At 35.6% G+C, this 21,126-nt stretch overlaps 2 protein-coding genes across 2 annotated transcripts; both read right to left on the bottom strand.

Moving 5' to 3' along the window:
• Positions 1-5,701: 5,701 nt before the first annotated feature.
• On the bottom strand, positions 5,702-6,646 carry LOC100915802 (olfactory receptor 5B2-like). The gene has a single exon (XM_003773978.2). The coding sequence runs from the start codon at positions 6,644-6,646 to the stop codon at positions 5,702-5,704; it is 945 nt and encodes a 314-aa protein (XP_003774026.1).
• Positions 6,647-16,082: 9,436 nt separating this feature from the next.
• Positions 16,083-17,589, bottom strand: LOC100916060 (olfactory receptor 5B2-like). The gene has a single exon (XM_003773979.2). The coding sequence runs from the start codon at positions 17,070-17,072 to the stop codon at positions 16,116-16,118; it is 957 nt and encodes a 318-aa protein (XP_003774027.2). The 5' UTR covers positions 17,073-17,589; the 3' UTR covers positions 16,083-16,115.
• Positions 17,590-21,126: the final 3,537 nt, after the last annotated feature.

Below are 21,126 nucleotides of genomic sequence, written 5' to 3'. Positions count from 1 at the left end.
CTGATAGAGTACCCTATTTCTTAGTCAGTACTAAATAGTTTTGATGACCACTAATTTATAATATAGTTTTAGGTCTGGCATAACTAAGCTACCTTCAGTACCGTTTTTTTTTTCATTAATTCCCTTGAAATCCTTTATCTTTTGTTCTTCCAGGTGGACCTACTCCTGTTTTATTTTTTTTTAATTTCACCTGAAGCACAATATATTTTGCTCCAATCTTTTATCTTTATTCTGTATGTATCATTCTGCTTTAAATATGTTTCTTGAAAGCAATATATTATAGGATTCTGGATTTTAATCCAGTCATTTATTTATTTATTTATTTGTTTGTTTTTGAGGCTTGAGGTCTGTTCAATGCAAAAGAGCCACAGCTGCTTTAATTTGCCCGGGGACAGTTCTGCTGATTGATTTCAGGAGCTGGCTAATGGCAGGTAGGTCAGGTGTTCTTCTAGGGCTCAGTGGTTTACAATTTGCCTTTTACAAAAGGCAAATTTGCCAAACCATCTGCTTGCAACCAGGACAAAGTGGCCCAAGAAGCTTATAGAAGGTTTCCAGACATGTGGAAGCTACAAAGCTTGGACTCCCAGCCCCAGCTCCTTGCCTGGGCTCCCTGTGCTACAGTCTGAGCTCAGCAGACTGTGCCCCTGTCAATTTGAAACAGACCTGTTATGAAGTTCTTCCAAGGTAACTTCTTCTAGAAATGTGTTGTATTCCAAATATTTGTGGATTCTTTGACTCCAAAACCAGTTTAGAGGTTTAATGTGCTGATGGTTTGAGAGAAGGCTAGAGGGAGGTCACAGAGACTCATGTCTGCTCTCTGACATCTTGGCTCAACCCCCAACTCTATTAATGCTATTCTTAAAAAATTAAAAAAAATACTGCTCAGAGTAGTAATTGATCTGTTTCCCCAAACTCCATCTCATCCAGTCCCATTCTGCTTCATATCTCTGTTCCTTAAGGGCCTATGCCCTAAACATTGCAGTTCAGTAGTATCTAAGGGAAATATTGTAGTACTCTTTTGTTATAGTTTAACCCTTTGAAAAATTTCTCTCCTACTATTCTTGAATACACAATGCATGGAAAAACAGTAAAGATCACAGTGTAGTAGATTCAGAATTTGTTAAATAATTAGACGCAAGAAGCAATAATGTTTTATTTTCATCTTGAAAGATCATTTATCTTAGTCCCCTACCTGCTAATATCTCCCCCCACACTGAAAAAATTTTTTTTTGCTGTTTATATGTTTTGTTCTTACATGTGAATATACAGTTTTACCCAATAACATTTATCTCCTAATAAATACACTATATTCTTTTTACTTTAGTATACTAAGAATTTGCACTGGGCCTAGTAAGTTTGATATGCTATTTTCACATACTCCCTGATTTTTGTCTACATGATCATGTCAGTTTAAAACTATTGCAGAAGCAAACCTAAAATACTTCATTCATATGCATGTTTGTAGTCACAGAGGACAGAAATTTGTAATATAATTGAGTAATTAATTACTACTGGTGGCACCAAAAAAATCAGATGATCTCCAGTATTTTGAATTATCATTGTGAACTCTGGAAGAGTTTGTGAACTAGTAAATGAGAGATGTTACTCTAAATCATTCTACTTCTAATCTTTGGAACTAAATCTAAACTAAACTCTTAGTCCAGCATCTCTTAATGTAAGTGTTTAGTAGACATTTGTTGGATTTCTTGAAAAAAAGTGAAAGGAAGCTCAATTTTGATCTGAATATACCATGTGTAGGTAGGTTAGGTAAAGCACATTTTGTTTGTGGAAGGGAACCATACCAATACCCTGTCATCATGTACTGACAACCACAAAATGTAGTAACACAATACATAGATGATGAAAATATCATTTAAACATCAATTATTTGCTAAAATAATGTGTCAGGTGCTGGGGATATATAATGAAAAACAAAACAGCCCCTGTTTTCAAGGGTATAGTCTAATCCAGGAGATGACACATAGGTCATTTCAGATGTAACTATCATATGAAGGAACAGTCTATATTGACCGAGCATTTTCCCATCTGGAAAGACATCTTCTCCATAGAGATTATGTTTCTGCATAATGACTATAGAAGTTTTTTGTAATTATTATTTTTATTAATTATTTCTTAAGTTAAAAATGGCAGACATGGAAATGATCTGGAGCAGAAACCTTATATAGAAACAAACTCAAAATTTCCAGCAGTATGTCAGGAGTAAGCTAATTTGCTCCATTCTGAACTCTCAGGGATAAGCTTCCCTGCTTATCTATAACACTGCTATTTTCTGCTCTACTCCTCCTTCTACTGCTGCTATTGTATCAACTTCACACACACACAGAGAATATCTTCTTTCAATGTTATAATCAGTTCTCCACCACTATTATCTCTGAAAAGGAAATGGATAGTCCATTTCTTCTACTCATTATATGTATGACTTCCTAGAACAAATCATTATTCCCTCTCAAAGTGTTACCTTTCCCTAAAATTAAACTTACACAACACTTATAGACTTCTGAAATACTTTTTCATATTCCCTCATTAGATCTTAATAAAAGCCCCATAAGAGAAATGCTATTATCATTCTCATTTTACAGATGAGGAAACTGAGGCTGAGAGAGATAAAGTGACTGAGCTGGGGTCACATGGCTACTTAAAGACTATTGTGGTATTCATACTCAGGTTGCCTGGAGTTCAAATCCAGATGTCTATTTTCTACATGATTGAACTGCTTATTGAATCATAAACTTTCTGTAATTAGATACCGTATTGCTTTTGTATTTGTTTTCCTGCTGCTAAACATAGTGCTTGACATTTAAAAAATAATTAATGTGTCTTTTTTATTTATCTTCTCTGAGGGCTAGGAAATCAAAGACCAAAATTCACACATTGAGGTTATAAAAAATAAGCATTAAAAATAAAATGGGTTCACTAGATTAATGTAGAATGATATTAATATTGTTAGATATACCTAAATATCTATCATTTCATGTTACATTTCAAACTTGTTGAGGAACTGATAGTGCTAAATTTGTTCATGTTTTATGGTGCACATTCCTGATGGCATGTGAAGATTTAGACAGACAAAGTAGTCAGTACTTATTTGCAATATCCCAATAGGATCTCAGATATCTAGATGCGATGATATTATGGGAGCACCAGGTCAGCCATCAAAGATCCAGGGGGAATTCATGAATTCACAATAGAGCAGAGTTAGAGAATCACAGAATCTTAGAGTAGAGGGCTTTCAAAAATCATCAAAACTAATCTAAAAAGAGAACATTCTCTATAATACATTTAATAATGTATGTCACATTTACAGACCTACACTAAGGGAGAATTCTTCAAGGTAGACTGCCAATTTTGAGCAGGTCATCTGTTAGGAAAACTTTTTTCCATTGAGCTAAAATTTATCCCTGAATGTTACATCCATTGATCCTTGTTCTATCTTATGGTTAAGCAGAATATGTTGAATCATTCTTTCAAAAGATACATCTTCAACTACTCCTACCATGTTTAAATTTTTATTCTCCAAGATAAATATGCTCAGTTCTTTAACAGTTCCTCATATAGAATAGTGTTCAATAAAGCTGTTTTGTACATGTTCCAGGTATCAATCCCTTCCTCAAATGTGACTTCCAGGACTGAATAAAATATTCACATGTACTCTGAGAAGGGCAAAGGAAAGCAACAGCATCACTTCTGTTACCCGAGACCAAAAAAAAATTTCTCAATGTGGTGAGGTGTAGCATTAGCATGTTTGCTTCCAAGTCTTCCTATTGATTAGTATTAGGCAAATAGACCACTAAAACCCACTAAAACTTTTCAGATTAACCATGCCTTCTTTATACCGAACTAGTGATAGTTGATTCGAGTTCAAAATAATTCAAATCCCAAAGGGAAAAGGAGTGAAGTCAGAGTAGGGGAAGAAATGCCAAATATTTATCAAATAATACTTCTGGACCGTGGACCATATTTATTCCTTGAAAATGACATAAGTTTTTCACTCTCTTGTTAACTCATTATTGTCACAAAATATCTGTGATAAAGAAATTGAGGCAGAAAGATCTGAGAATAATCAATTTTATTAACAAGGCTAACAATTGTCAATTAAAGATACCCAAGGATTAGCCAAGGACACATCTGACCATCAGAGTAATTCTTTTATATACTTGGTTACCAGGAGGTATCAAAAGTCATCCAGTGATACAATTTGGTGTGTGATTAGTTACACAAAAATAAAACTCAGAATTCAGATTTCCATAACCCATGGTGACAGAGAAAACATAGATTTGACTAATATCCCCTGGAAAATCTCATAGTAAGCAAACATGTTGGGACCAGAGTAACTCGTCTTCCCACATGGTCAGCAAACACTCAGAGAAATGAATCTTTGTTGTTTGACTTTGGCCCAAAGCAATAGGAACGTTAAACTCTTACAAATTTTGCCAATGGGGTCTATACAATTATGATTACACTTGACATATATATATATATATATATATATATATATATATATATATATATATATATATATATATTCCCCCCAGGATGAGATATAATTCTCAATCAATAATTAATAAATATTATAAAATAAAATGGTAAATCAATTTTCAATATCACATCACCTTCTGAATAGAGAGGTATTCTTGGAAAATCAATTTACATATGGATAGTATAACAGGTTCCTAAGTTTCCCCCACCCACCCAATATGGTCAATATAGGTCTCCAGCTCATATAAAATAATTCAAGCTACCAAATACTGGGCAGTTTTTATTTCATCCCACAGGAAAATCAAAATATGCTTTTCAAAATTAGAACAACCTTTATTCAGATACAGAAACACATGAAACATCTAAAAATCCTATTAGATAGAATGGAATTGCTATTGAGGTAGGTATCAGGATACCACAATGACAATTCAGCAAAAGGCAGTGAATGTTCCATAGGATCATTCAAAGTTCTTTCCAGGTTCTTAGGCCAATTTGTGGTTTTTATTCCTACCTTAAGGTAGCCATGCTGCAGGGATATGCTAAAGGCAGCTCCAAGTGGGCCACAAAGAGATTGATGAATTTTGAATGTGCATATTTAGACCATAGAAATCAGTAAATGCTACTAATCAGGACTTTATTGTTTTGTTGGTGATCAAGAATTAAGAAAGTGATGGAGAAAATAAAAATGATATTAAAATTTAAAGTCTTTCATACATATTTTCCCCCAAAAAGCTGATTCTTGTGCATTTAGCAGCATACCTCTGGTTTACAGATTGCTGAAAAAGAAATTGCAATAATATTAAAGCTACACTTTCTAAGTAACTCAGTGGCTTTGCTTTCCAGGAAAACGTGCAGAAATGATCCAAATAAACTTTCACTTTCTAGCAGGATAATAGTTTGATTTTCTACACAGCACTTGTATGTATACATATACATCATTTTCCCACACAACAATCTCATAAGATATGAAATACAATTAAGCATCTTTCAATGTGAGGAAACGGACTCTGAGACACGTGATTTTCCAAAGGTAACAAACTATGAAGATCTCTGAGAAAGAACTTAAATTCAGGTTTCTCATTTTGTCTTTCTAGTATATAATGTTATTGCTGAAACAGTTTGGATTCCGGTTCTGTGTGTATAAAAAAAGCTTTAATTAGGGGTAACAGCACAGAAAGAGGAAGAAACAGATTGGATTTTCTCTCTAAGAAAAATGATTCTTTTGAAGTCTTTGTCCCCTCACAGCTTTCTTAAAAGCATTCTTGACATCTTTATTCCTAAGACTATAGACTATAGGATTCAACATGGGGATGACCATGGTGTAGAACACTGATGCAATTTTATCTGAGTCCATTGAGTGGTTTGAACTAGGCTGAAAGTACATGAACATGATTGTCCCGTAAAATATAGACACTGCTACGAGATGGGAAGCACAAGTCGAGAAGGCTTTCTGGCGGCCTTCGGCAGAATGCATCTTCAAGATAGTGATAAAGATTAGCAAATAAGAAGTAAAGATGACAAGAAATGGGAAAAACATAGTGAATGACCCTAAGATATATACTAGTAACTCAATGATGTGAGTATCAGAGCAAGAGAGAGCTAGGAGAGGCGGAACATCACAGAAAAAGTGATGGACTATGTTTGAACTACAAAAGGAAAGGCTAAATACGTTTCCTGTGAGTATAGAGGAGGCCAAAAAGCTACAGATGTGGACACCACTGGCCAGAGATGCACACACTGTTGAAGTCATGGTAGTAGTGTAATGTAAGGGCTTACACACAGCTGCATGGCGATCATAGGACATGGAAGCCAAGAGGAAACTTTCAGCTGTAGCAAAGGCCCCAAAGAAGAACCATTGTGCAGCACATCCATAATAGGAAATGACCTTGTCCCCAGTGAGGAGCCCAGCCATCACTTTGGGAGTAATAGCTGAGGAATACCCAAAGTCTACCAGAGAGAGGTTACTGAGGAAAAAGTACATGGGAGTGTGGAGTTGGGAATCCCAGGAGATCAGAGCTACCATCCCCAGGTTTCCTACTAGTGTGATGAGATAAATAAGGGTGAACATAGAGAAGAGAGGAACCTGAAGGTCTGGATTATCTGTTAATCCCATGAGGATGAATTCATTCACTTCAGATATATTCTCCATGCATGTCTTGTGAATATGTTGTCATTCACCTGCAACAAAAAAGTAATCATCAGAAAAACTAATTCTTCATGATGAATGTCTTTTAAATAACTCCTGGGTAGCTGTCAAAGCAATTACACTAGTTCTCCAAAATTCTATGATCAATTACTCAGAGAGTTTCTAATATATTAATTTTCACCATTTTTCAGTCTACTAAAAATGTCTGAATCACCAAAGTGGCATTTACAACTTCAAGAAAGGAAAGCTTATTCTCCAATAACAGTCAGCACAAGAAGGGGGATTACTGTTGGTCTAGTTGGAGAACTAGATCTTTTTTTCTATAAGTAGGTTTCATTCTGATGAAGAAGAGGGAAAGGGAGAAAAGAGAAAAACCAAATTAGCATGATTAAAGATGGAGAGAAGGAAAGGGAGGATCAAAGAAAGTTGGGCAAAATTTCACTGAGATTCAGTTTTGCCTGCAATTGCTGAAGCAATAAGGTCTATGGAATGGACTGAGGAACAATTGCTAGTGACTACCAGTTGCCTAGTTGTGAGAGTTGTCTGTCAAAGCAACTGTGCATCATGTAATAATAAGTGACTTCTAAATTAGTTTCCACCCCATATCTTATATGTTTTTCAATTTCCGTCACGGCCACTGTGGATGCAGAAGATAGCCACAACCAGGGACATTTTGTCTTTTCAATTCATCATATGGTTTTCTGGGTCCCAAAGATATCACTAATCATTGGCTTAGCTTCCTTCAAGTTTAGTTAAAATCCCATCTACACAAAACCTGTGCTGATCTACATCAATTCAGTGTGTTCCTTCTTTTAATTAGCTGCAGTTTATTCTGGATATTTCTTGTTTTTTACAATTATTTGCGTGTTGTCTAAAGACTGTGAATTTGTTGAGGACCAGGAATATATTTTGCCTTTCTTTGTATTCTGTATTTGTATTTGTACGTATATTGTATGTATTCAGTAGAGTGCTGGCCACATAGTACACACTTAATAAATGTTTACTGGCTCATTTACTTAAGTGATTATCCTTTCTTTAGGAACAAAACTAAGGTTCTCTTAGGCAGCAGACAAGCCATAGTTTATCCCCTGAATTCAAGCCTTTATAGCTTGAAAGGATATACCCATAGTTAATTTCAATAACTTAGTTTCATCTCTACCATTAGGAGGCATGAGAAAAAAATTTGATAACAAGTATAAGTTTATTTCCATTTTATCAAGATATATTTTGAAAAAATCACAACAAACAGAATCAGGGAATCTCGTCAGTATCATTCCTTGGAGGTCACCTACCTCAGCTCACATCTGACCAGGAATAACGTCAACAAAAGTCTGCCAGAAGACAAGTAAAATTGGAAAAGCGGAGCTGGAAAAAATGTAGGGAAAATGTAAGAAGAGCTATCCAGTTCTTAGAGTTTATTGGGATCCCCAAAGAGTTAGATATAAGAAGCAAAATGAATTAGAGTCTAACAACTGGAAACAAATTTCACTAACAAGATAACATGAGAGAAGGAACTCATAACTGAAATGTGGCTCTAGAAAAGTTTCATCCTTTTTTGAATGAAATGAGATACTTAATAATACACTTTTTTTTTTCTTTAGACTATATAAGCATATAAGGAAATCAGAGTGGAGAGATGTGGTGGAAAACTTTTATGCCAACATTAGCATAGATGTACAGTTAAAAGTAACATTTATGTCAAAAGAGGGAATGGATCAAAAAGTTGGCATGATGGAATGATCTATTAATTATGGGGGCCTTCAACTATCTGCATATTTGACAGAATATTTCTGAGATTTTAAAGATACAGGGAAAAATTGACAGACTGACTTTGATATGGAAAAGAATTTGTAGCAAAAACAGGTAATTAAGGATGAATGCAAAAGCAATCCTTTCTTATAGTAACATTCAAAAGAGTGCTGAGGCTTAGCATGACAGAAGCCCAGGAAATTAAAGACTAGAAAAGGTGTTTTTGTTTGTTTGTTTGTTTAAATTGACCATTTAGAGAAATGAAGAATAACCAAATAAGGAACTGGGCTGATTCTTAATGTAGATGAGATAAGTACAATGAAGGACAAGCAAAGCAGAGCTGCTTGACTTATATTCTGTTTATATTTTTTTCTCTGACAAGAAGAATGACCTTAATTGATATTATTTAATTGTTTTCATTAGCAATACACAGTTCCTCATATCTCAGATTGCTGCTTCAGTAACTGAAGGATAATGAGCTTCAAAACCTGCAAGTAAAATAATATCTGGTGTTATAGATGTTTCTATGCATGATCTCATTCGAGTCCCAAGATAACTCTATGAGAGAACCATAAGTGTAATTATGCACACTTTATGGATAAAATAACGAAGGTCAAGTTACTTACCCATGGAGAAACAATGAGTTAGTATCTGAGACAGAGAAGGTTCTTATGCAGGTTTTTCTACCTCTAGGAAGTAATGTTTCTACCACACAATATTACTACATGCAGCCTTGGATTGGAAATATTAGGACCCAGATAGCTTGGTTATGGAGAAAGGTAGGTAGGATTCCAAAGAGGATAATTAACCAAGCATTTTATATTCAAGATCTGACCTTGAAGTCCCAAGCCTAGGAAACATATATTCTATTGGAGAAACTCCCCATTAAAATGGTAATCACTGGCATAAGGAGTTCAAAGGTTCTTTGTGGCAGGGTGGTGATTCCTGGCCATTGTTCTGCCATGGATGGCAATGATTAGCAATGCCATCCCTTTTTTGTTTCCTGAGACTGAGCTGAAAAGAGGGTAATTGATGAATAAGCAAATGACTCAGGATATTTGGTACCCACAAGCTAGTTCTATTAACTCTCTAGTGGAATATTTTAACATCAATAACTGGAATCTGAACAAAAGACAGGGACTTTATAAAGCTCTGGAAGCCCTGTGACTCTTGGGAGATGGGGCTCTCTTGGAGATGCTGACAATTCTGCTGCCAACTTTTGAACAAAACAAGCCATTAAGTTCTGCCCTGATCATGGGGAAAGAACCATTTTCTCATGAGTACTTTGTTAATCTTAATTTCTTGTTAGCAAAGTACAGTAGAAAGGGACCCAGAAAAGACAATTGACAAAGTTGGATTCTAGTCTTTCTTCTACCATTTCCTACATTGGTCAAGTCACTGAACATCTCCAAGTCTCAGTATATTCATTTTTCAAATGGGCATAATAATCTGACCTAACTACAATTAGAAGATTTTAATGGAGATCAAATGTGATATTGTACATAAGAGAGAGATGGAGTAGTAAAAAGATTTCTATAAAGTGGGATAGTGATCTTTGAACTTGGTGTTAGAAAAATCCAGAATGGAATTATAGGTCATTGTGAATTTTTAGGCAAGTCATTTATCTTAAATGAACACTGATTTCCTTATTTATAAAGCACAAATAACTACATTTGTATGTTTTAGCAGCTATTGTCGAGATATAAATTTATACATTATAAATGATCTTATCATGAATATTAAGAACTCTCTTTTAAAAAAAAACAATCTATTTAGAGCTTTCATATAATCAATTTTCTCAAACCACATGTAATCCTGTCCCACACTGCGTTGTTGCTTTTGTCCTTGAGGACTCACACCCTTAATGTTGTAGTTCAATGACAACTGAGGAGAATGCTATTGTAATTATTTTTCATGGTTTAAGTAGAGCATTTGTCAAGCTTCTTACTGCTATTCTTAAAGACAGTAGGTAGAGAATAAAAATTAAGAGCACAGTATGGCTCTCTGCCAGCTTGGAACATGATCTATCCTACCCTCTGCCTGCTCATAGTCTACCCCCCATCACAAAATCAACGTTTACTTATTTTTATATATTTGATCTTCAATTAAGTGTATATATTTATTTTCAGCCAATGCAATTTGGTTCCTCATTGGTATACACTATATAAAAATTATGTTTGTCTGGTATAACTATAACCTACACTGGCCCTTACTCAAAGTTGTAGACTAATAAATAAATCATTGTGAAATTAAGTTGATTTATCAGTTTCTTGGACAAACAAATATTGGCATCCCTGTCAAATTCCCAGATGGAAAAAACCCAGAAGGAACAACTTTCACACTGAATCATCTTTTTCAGATTTAAAAATATCCCAAGTCAAATTTTATTAAATTAACAAGATGGAAAATCTTTAGAAGGAATCAGTTTACTTTTTCCATCTGCAAATTCCATCTTTTCAGAATGACTCTATGTCACAGAAATCAGATGTATGGGTGTCATGTGTGGATTGCAAATTCATGGATAATTTGAAACAAAAACATTTAAAAGGAACATTCCAACTCATATGACATATTTTTATTCACCATTTTCACATCTTCCATGATCCATCCACTTATTAATAAATTCTACAGACTGATATCAGAGATACTGGGTGTTTGTGTTGTCTGTGTCAGTCTGTATGCATTGTACAAATGGGACTGAGGACAATACAATGTCATGTCCAGAATGACTACATAATGAAGAACAAATTTCAATTACATTTCAAATCTACTATTCAACTCTTATAATCTTCTCAGTTAGGATCAAATTTATTCTAATATGTTTACATATTTGCATTTTCCAAATGACATGAAATATCAGGATATATACTCTTACTATCATTGACATATTCAATGTCTACAGATTTGAACCAATCTCTACTCTATATTCTCTCATTTAGACTGTTCGTTTCTAATCCTTGTTTACAATGGATTGCATTGTATCATCAAATCCTCAATACTTGACTCATTTAAACTCATTATTCCTTTATCTTTCTACAATCCTTTCTTTTCTCAATTGATCTATTCTCCTAGCCTTTGACAAGTCTCTGGCTTTTTACATGGATCTTGCTTTCAGATATGACCTCTATGCATAACATTTCTCTTTCTATCTCATTTCTCTATCTCTATCTTACTTTCTCTCTCTCTTTCTTCTTCTCTTTCACTTTCTGTTCTTTCAATCTCTCTTTTTCTCATTCTTCTCTTACCTACTATATCATCATCTCTATACTCTTCATACATCATCTCTTCTCTTCTTTCTTTCTTCTCTCTTTCTCTCTTTCTCTCTTCTCTTTCTCTTCTTTCTTTCTCTCTCTTTCTCTTTTTTCTCTTCTCTTTCTCTCTTTCTCTCTCTTCTCTCTTTCTCTCTTTCTCTTTCTCTTCTCTCTTTCTCTCTCTTTCTCTCTTCTCTCTTTCTCTCTCTCTCTCTTTCTCTCTCTCTGTTCTCTCTCTCTCTCTTTCTCTCTTCTCTTTCTCTCTCTTCTCTCTCTTTCTGTTTCTCTCTCTCTTTCTCTCTCTTCTCTCTTTCTCTCTCTCTCTTCTCTCTCTCTCTTCTCTCTCTCTCTCTTTCTCTCTCTCTTCTCTCTTCTCTCTCTCTTTCTCTCTCTCTCTCTTTCTCTTCTTCTCTCTTCTCTTCTCTCTCTTCTCTCTTTCTCTCTTTCTCTCTCTCTTCTCTCTTTCTCTCTCTTCTCTCTTCTCTCTTTCTCTCTTCTCTCTCTTCTCTCTTTCTCTTTCTCTCTTTCTCTCTTCTCTCTTCTCTCTTCTCTTCTCTCTTCTCTCTTTCTCTCTCTCTCTTTCTCTCTTCTCTCTCTTCTCTCTCTCTCTTTCTCTCTTCTCTTCTCTTTCTCTCTCTCTCTTTCTCTCTCTCCTCTTTCTCTCTTCTCTTTCTCTCTTCTTCTCTCTCTCTTTCTCTCTCTCTTTCTCTCTCTCTCTCTCTCCTCTCTCTCTCTCTCTTCTCTCTCTCTCTCTCTCTCTCTCTTTCTTTCTCTCTTTCTTTCTCTCTCTCTCTCTCTTTCTCTCTCTCTCTCTCACTCTCTCTGTGTGTGTGTGGTCAAAATGAATCTCCCACTCTTAAAAATAATTCAAGTTGCTATATCCTGTCCAATTTTTGTTCCACCCCAATGAAAAAAATGCTAAATTAAAAGATCAAAAGTTGTTTTTAAAAAAACAGAATAAAAGAAAGTAATCACAGGAAACCTTAATTTTTTTTTTCTAAAAGTAGCCACACTATAGTGGTGATCTTCTGCCAAAGCCAAGTGGTACAAAAAGGATAATTATATATTGAATATGAGTACCTTGATGAGAAATATAAAAAAGTGCTGCATATTAGCACTTTATTTACAGTTTTGTTGATGATATTAATTTTAGAAAGTGATGGGAAAATAATATAAATTATTAAAATTTAATAAATTAAATTTCAAAGTATGCCATGTGTGTATAGATAGATAAATATTTATATCTATTTATCTATATACACACATACATCCATATTTTTGAAGCCCTGATTTTTAAAGTTTTTCCAGTTCCTCTCTTGTTTAGTAGCTGCTGAAAAGCTAAATGGCTTTGTTCTTGAAATAATAAACTGTTCAAAAATTATGTATTTTCTTCCTCTTTCTAAGAAAGTCACCATAATTGCTCTCTTCCACTTAGGTGTGTGTGTGTGTGTGTGTGTGTGTGTGTGTGTGTATCTGCACACACTATGCAACAGGGAGAGTCCTAGGTTTGGAATGAAAAGAAGTCATCTTCATGATTTCAAATGGGGTCCTGAGCACTTGCCACCTCTGTGATGCTGGATAAATCTCTTAGCCTTATTTTCCTTCTATTTCATCATCTGTAAAATGAATAGGAGAAAAAACCTGGGAAACCACTATTGTGTCTTTGCCAAAGAGATCCCCAAAATCACCAAGAGTGAGGCACAACTCAACAAGAAGACAATATTCATACTATTCATTCCACATAAAAATCATATGAGATTCAGATTTTTATGAAGCCCTTTAAATAAGAGAAAACTGAGATTGGGAATTGCCTAGTGCTGTGTAACATGAAAGTGTCTAAGGTCTCTCCCAACTCCAAATGTGTCACAATTTCTACTAGGTAATTTTGACTTTCACATAGTTTGGATTCTACTTGGGGCAAGCCCATTGCAAGATGGTTGTGACTATTCTGGGTCTCAGAGTCCTGTCTTTCCAGTGAGCAGCAGTAGCAGTATTGGCTACAGTAGTGCCTGAGGCTGAGACAGCTGTTTTTCTTTAGCCCCAGAAGCTGTAGCATTAAGCTACAGGTGTCATTCACTCCTTACCTGGTCTACTCTTAGCAGTTTAGCCCTGTACTTCCCTCACTTGTCTTGCCCATTTCCCTCAGAACATAGCTGCCTTGGGGCCACATCCCTGTCCTACCAGACTACCAGGCCCCAGAATAGTTTCCCAGAGTTCTCTGCATGGCAGGGTCCAGCAATGTCCCTGCCTCACTGACCAAGCTGTGGATTCTAGTGAACGATCTGAAGATAGATCTGCTAATCTACTGGACCCCATGTAGGGACAGTGTCTTTGTTTTTGACAAAGGCTAATTTGCCAAGGAGGTACTGCCAAGGAACTTAAGGTTCTAATTATCCTTAACACTTGAAAAAATCAACTTGGAGACTTTCCACAAGACCCACAAATTCCTGCGTTGTTTATCTTTGAGACTTCCATGAGAAGTGCTACGCAAGAGCTAAGAATGATTGTCTCACAGTCTAGTCCACTTGTAGTTTTCAAGAATATAAGTTCTTTCTTTTGCCCATCATGTAAAGCTCTGCTCAACAGGAACACTTCTGCTTATAAGCATTGTCGTTATTCTGAGATTAATTAAACTTTTGTTTCACCTTTTACTATCCTGTCTCTAACTTTGTTTGGTTCCAGCCATTCACAGGCTAAAAAGTCTGGTTCTATTTTTCAATAGCTGCTCAGCACAATCTATGTCCAAGTATAACAGCGAGTATTCCTTAGAGCACATCCATGGCTCCTCTCCCTATATGGCTTTTCTCCCTTAATCTATAGTGCTTCCAACCTATATTCCTCAGATTTGACAACCAATAGTAGATCCATTATTTCTGATATCACAGACCTGTCCAATCTATCTCCTGGAGCTTCCCAAATGGCAGTGTGGATGAGAGGGTAATTATAATGATAGGAATCAAGAAGGAGCAGTTTTTTCTTCTCTTTATCGCCCCCCAAAGCCTCTAAATCAAGGAGACCATCCCAGGCCAACATCCCCCTTGGTGGTGGAGACTCCTATATCTCCTTGCACCTTCAGACTAATTCATTTTGGGAGAGTGAGCCCAGCATTATTGCCTTTGCTTCTGGCACCATGGGTGAGGCCATCTCTTTTTTTTACCTCCATGTCCCCTGTAGACCCCTGAAAAGTGCTTTGGTATAGCCTGCCTCAAGAAAAATGAGCTTAGTGAGCACCTAAGAATTATAGACTCCAACCTGGACAAGCTATAGACTTAGGCTAATCATCAGCAACTTCAGTGGATATACAACAGTCCTATTATATTTCTTTAGGTCCTCAGTGTTTGTCACTGATATGAGGCTTTCTCACCTGGACAGGTACCTGGCCAGTATCCAGGACTTCCTCTTCTTCCAAGAGTCACTAAAACCACTAGAGCCTGAAACAGATGTTGTAGACTCTTGGAATCAACTGGTAGACTACAATCAAGTCCTTGATTCTGATAGATTCCAGCACTTTGGATATCATGATTTGCCCATATTTTCTGAACTTTGGTAGGGACTTTTGTTCTCATAGGGGAATGACTACACTGATGACCCCATCATCACTCTAAAGTCTAATTCTTAGTCCAGCAAAATCAAGAACCCTGTCATATTCCAAAGCTCCTCTACTCTGGGAAGAGGGGAGAGATGATACGATTATCAGGATATCCTTGTCATTCTTCCTAAGAGTTGGAGACGGGCACTGTCCCTTTGTGTTTATCCTCAGAAAAGTTGCCAGAAATATCATCTGGGACAAGAATACTCTTGTGGAAGAAAGCTGGCAAAAGTTGACATCTAAGACAAAATGAAGGGGCCAACCAGAGGCATAGGGGAAGAGATGTGTCTGAGGGATTTTTCTGGACAGAGCTTGATATAATGGAAGAGCCCGGGGTGAACAGAGAGCTACAGGAGAAAGAAACACAATCTCAACACATGCATGTCATCCAGGGATCCTGGCTGCCACCATTTTATTTTTCTATAAATCCAAAGGGGAGCAACGTAAGCTTGTGTCAAACCCACCTCAGTTCCTTATGTTCTTCTGTTGATTGTGTTGGGGTTTTCTTTGTTACGTTTTGTACTGATTCCTCTAATTGTTGATAGATTTGCATTCTGGATTTTTTACATAAGTTTCTACTTCTCCCCCATATACAAAAGGTTTAGGTATAAATACACACGCAAACACTGTACAAATATACATGGCATTATATATCTATATCTATACGTATTATATATTCACACATACATAGAAACACAGGCTTACATATATATACACATATACCTACCTACACACATATGTACATATGTATATTCACATATATGAAGACAGACAGATCTATAACCATCTCAGCTATAGAAACAGAAAAAAGGAAAAGGTTGCATTCTACTTAGTGCATTCAGGTCTGAATCCCAGAGTGTGGAAGATACACAATGGATTTTCTCTATGAAAAAAGATGATCTAATTGAAGTTCTGGTCCCCTCAAAGCTTTTCTGAAAGCATTTTTCACATCTTTGTTCCTAAGACTATAAACCAGAGGGTTCAGCATAGGGATGACCATGGTGTAGAATACTGATGCAATTTTGTCTGAGTCCATTGAATGGTTTGAACTAGGCTGGAAATACATGAAGATGATTGTCCCATAAAATATAGACACTGCTGTGAGATGGGAAGTACAAGTAGAGAAGGCTTTCTGTCGGCCTTCAGCGGAATGGATCTTCAGGATGGTGATGAAGATTAGCAAATAAGAAGTAAAGACGACAAGAAATGGGGAAAAGACAGTTAATAGTCCTATGATATAAAATAGTAACTCAGTGTTGTGAGTGTCAGAACAAGAGAGAACTAGGAGAGGGGCAACATCACAGAAAAAGTGATGGACTACATTAGAACTACAAAAGGAAAGTCTGAATATGGTTCCTATGCCTATGGAAGAAGCCAAAAGGCTACAGATGTGGACACTACTGACCAAAAATGCACACACTGTTGAAGTCATGGTAGTGGTATAATGTAAGGGCTTACACACAGCTGCATGGCGATCATAGGCCATGCAGGCTAAGAGGAAACTTTCAGCAACCCCAAAGTTCGCAAAGAAGAACAATTGTGTTGCACATCCCTTGTAGGAAATGGTCTTGTCCCCTGTGAGGAGCCCAGCCATCACCTTGGGAGTAACAGCAGAGGAGTAGCCAAAATCCACCAGGGAGAGGTTACTGAGGAAGAAGTACATGGGGGTGTGGAGGCGAGGATCCCAGGAAATCAGAGCTATCATTCCCAGGTTCCCTACCAGGGTGATGAGGTAGATGAGGGTGAACATGATGAAGAGAGGAACCTGAAGCTCTGGAACATCTGTTAATCCTAGGAGGATGAATTCACTCACTTCAGATCTGTTCTCCATTGATGTCATTTGGGAGTGATGTCATTCATCTGCACAAAAGGACAACCATCAAAGAAAGTCATTCTACAGCATGAAGGACACCAAGAAAAAACATGGTCAGAGACCTATCTTATGTAGGGACAGAGATACAGAGCTAAGGGACTGAAAGTATAAAAGTAGTCATCATTTGTCATTGCGTTTACTTTAGGTTTCTGAAAGTCCTTGATCCAGTTTCTCAAAGAGTGAGAGTCCCTCAAGTATTAATTTCCCCATTTCCTAAACATTAAATTCTTCAAAGTGACACTTCTCATTTCAAGCAAAGAAAAACCAAACAGCCTTTTTATCTAGCAAAATTTATTATAAGATGGAGTAGAAGTGTGTGTGGGGGACTATTGTTGCTTTGGCTTGGAAAACTAGATCTTTTCATAGGAATATCCTTCAATGATAAAAAGAGGAAAGGAAGAAAGAAGAGGGAGATGTAGATTTCACCTAAGGAAAAAGACCCCAAATCTTTAGGTTCTGAGCTACTTGTGAACTCTTCGAAAGTGAGCATATATCTGGAGCTACTGGATTTTACCCTCCTTGAGATTTCTAGAGAAGGACTGGTTGAACAATTATTGGCTTTGCAGTAAAAAGGATTCTTTTGCAAGTGTGGGTTTAATGATACTGCTTCAATAGCATTTACATGGTGTCAAGAAATAGGCAACACTCTTATATAGATCTTGTTTGATCCTTTCAATAATCTATTGAGTTAGATATGGGGAACATGAGGCAAAAGAAAAAAAAGTTGAATGAGTTATTTGGGGTCACATGGCTAGTAAATATCTAAAATTGGAATTAAACAGGTCTTCCTGAATGTAAGCCTATAGTTTAGTCCACTCTACTGCCTCTGTTGCATAGGTCTAGGACCTCTGGATGCTATAACCAAATATCTTTAGATGATTGATTGGAAAGCTCGGGCAACCCAAAGAATATAATAAAGCCTTATACATTTTTTATCCCTACTAGAGGTGTCTAACTTGCAGCTAGAGGTATCTGGCCCAATCAGAACACAATGTAATTGGAAAATATTTAAATATATATATATATATATATATATATATATATATATGTATATATATATATATATATACATATACATATATATACATATACACACACACATATATAATAAAACATATTATATAGTTATCTAAGGCAATATATCAAGAGCATCAATTTTCATTTATTCTTGATCTGGCAAGAGCAGCCAGGCTAGCAAGATAATTAAAATAAAAATACTGAAATACTGAAAAATAGTTCTTTCTCATTTTATGGGAATATATGATCGTGGCTATACTACTTTCTGGTTGTATGCTCATGGAAAGAGAAGCCCCTTTCTCTCTCTGGGAACATGTCCTTATCTATGAAATGGGAACAATAATGTCTGAGTAACTGCCTAATAGTTTAGTGTTTAGAGAGATTGTTATATAAAGTGCTTTGTTAAGTATGAGATTTTATATGAGTTGTCTGCTGCTATTATTATCTTAATTTGTAACATTCCTCCTACTACTGTGTCACTTTGGATGTATTCTTTAAGTTCTGTTGAATCAGTTGTCTAAGAGGACTTAGTTTCCTCATCTATAAAGTAAAGGTTTGGATTAATCACCACTGACATCCCTTCCAAAATCTTTGATTCTGTATGGGCACAAGCACGAATTAGTATTAAAAATAAATTAGTATTCAAAACACTTTATATAGAGATAGCTAGGTAGATATATAGATATATGTGTATATATAAACACACATGTGCATGTGTATATATATATATATATAATATTTATATATATAAATATTTGCTATGTATGTATACATAGACATAATATGCATACATATATATATATATTAGAACAACTTTATTTTCTAATGCTATTATACAACACATAGGCAAAGACACAATATTCCTTAAATTTTTATTTGAAAGTATTTTGGAGGAAGAAGGGAAAACTCCATTTTTACATCTCATTCTGTATTTAATCAGGTATTTTCCTTTAATATTAAAGAACCTAGTGCAAAGCAAACCCAGAAAACTTGTAATAAAGATTTAAAGTAATATTGGTCATGTATATGGTATTCTTGAGCCATCTTGATAACTGGTATTAATGAAACAATTACATGTAAACAAGTCCAATGGCATTCTGCTTGAGGTTCTCCAGACTGGATGGCCTCAGGTCTCCATATCTAAAGTCTTTTTAGGTCAGCAGGGCAGACAAGGTGATTCACTTTTTACTCATGAATTAACAAGGGTTTGAGAGCATAAAAAATACTTGAGTAGGAATCAGGAGACTTGAGTTTTAATTTTGATTGGATTGGACACTAATTTGTTTTTGATATCAGACAAGTCCATTAATCATATCAGGTCCTTGTCTTCTAATTTGGAAAATGGAAATAATACGTCTTAAAGTATGGAAGTTCCAAGTTCCAAGCAAAGTATTTTTTAAACACAAAGTATGAGAGACTGAGTTTGGCTGGCAAAAACTAATGAATTAATATATGATAATTTAAGAAAGAAAACAAATGCTCTGAGAAGCACAACAAATGTGGAACACAGGAGGCAGAGGTCATATTAGACCATGAATATCTTTAGGAAGTGTGGTATAATAGAAAAGAACTTGGAGTTAGAGAGATCTAGATTTAAAATTTCTCCTTAGACACTTCATAACTGTGCATCACTAGACAAGTCACTTAACACTCTCAATCTCAATTACTCAATTAATATAATAGCATTTCTTTCTGTCTTTTTTTTCTTGAACACAATACAAAATAAGAAAAAAAATGAAAAGAGAAAGAAAAGCAAAACAAAACAAAACAAGACAACAAAACATTGTCACGTGCTGAACAAAGTATCAGGGAATATTCCAAATAAATAACAATAAATTTCCTTTACAAGAAGAGATTATACTCATGAGTGTTCCTCCCTTTTGTTCTTTGCTGTGCACTTTTTACTTTATTCTTTTTCCCCTTTCATTCCACTCTGTCTCTCCCAAAGATTCTACAGCTGTGCATTGATATATCTTTTATACATACATGCATATATATCTATACATACATATTTGTATGTGCAAATGTGTCCATATATATATGTAGAGAGAGAGTCACACCAACCCATAAATATACATATATCTATATGAACATATACATATACTTCCATAGATATAAACTCACATATACTCAAATATACATATTTGCATATGCATTTACTCAAATATAAACGTGCATCAGAAACAATATTAATATGGGGGAAAGATAATGTAGGTTTCTCTCTCATTTGAATCTTTAAGTTTGACTTTGTCTAAAATTTATGATGTCTAGCACTGATTTTTCTAATAAATTCTACTCTTGATCCTTATTGTAGTATTTGTGTATATTTCTTATTACCCATTTCTGCTAACACTTCTACATTATTTCTGTTCTTTAACTTGCCTTGGAATTACTTTACCTCCTCCCACCCACGGATCCCTCCCTTCACTTCTCCCCGCACCATTTCCTTCCTTCCTTTGTTGCATTTCTATTAATCTACCCAACTTTATCCTACTGTTAAATTAAACATCTTTATCTAGCCCACCTTATCCTTTATCCCTTGCCTGTTAATCTATATACCTTGTCCCACTGCCATAAATCTATACATCCTTCTATACCCCACTTTATCTTCTTCCCTAACCCCTTATTTCTTTATAGATTTTGAAGGATGCTATACCCTTCATTGTATATATGTCTTTCCATTTTTTAAAATTTTTAATTAAGATTATCTAGCTCATTGTTTCTTATAGGCACAATAGTATTCCACTACAATCATATACCATAACTTGTTCATGCAAGTTTTTAGCTAGATCTTTCTGACTTCAGATTCATCCCTTTCCCAATTTGTCTTGCTGCTCTCTACATGAACACCTTAACCTTATATTATATTTCCCAGAACCTACCTGACATTAGAATGTAGGTGGATGAGACTTCAAAGGGGGAGAGTTGATCAAGAACTTTCATATGAGTATCTTGGGTTTGAAGTCCCAGCCTACATATATACCTGGTACCTTTAAAGAAACTC

Source organism: Sarcophilus harrisii, chromosome 6, assembly GCF_902635505.1.
Source record: "Sarcophilus harrisii chromosome 6, mSarHar1.11, whole genome shotgun sequence".
In the NCBI taxonomy this organism is placed as follows: domain Eukaryota; kingdom Metazoa; phylum Chordata; class Mammalia; order Dasyuromorphia; family Dasyuridae; genus Sarcophilus; species Sarcophilus harrisii.
Note: the sequence above shows the minus strand (reverse complement) of the source record. Positions and strands in the feature narration are given on the sequence as shown.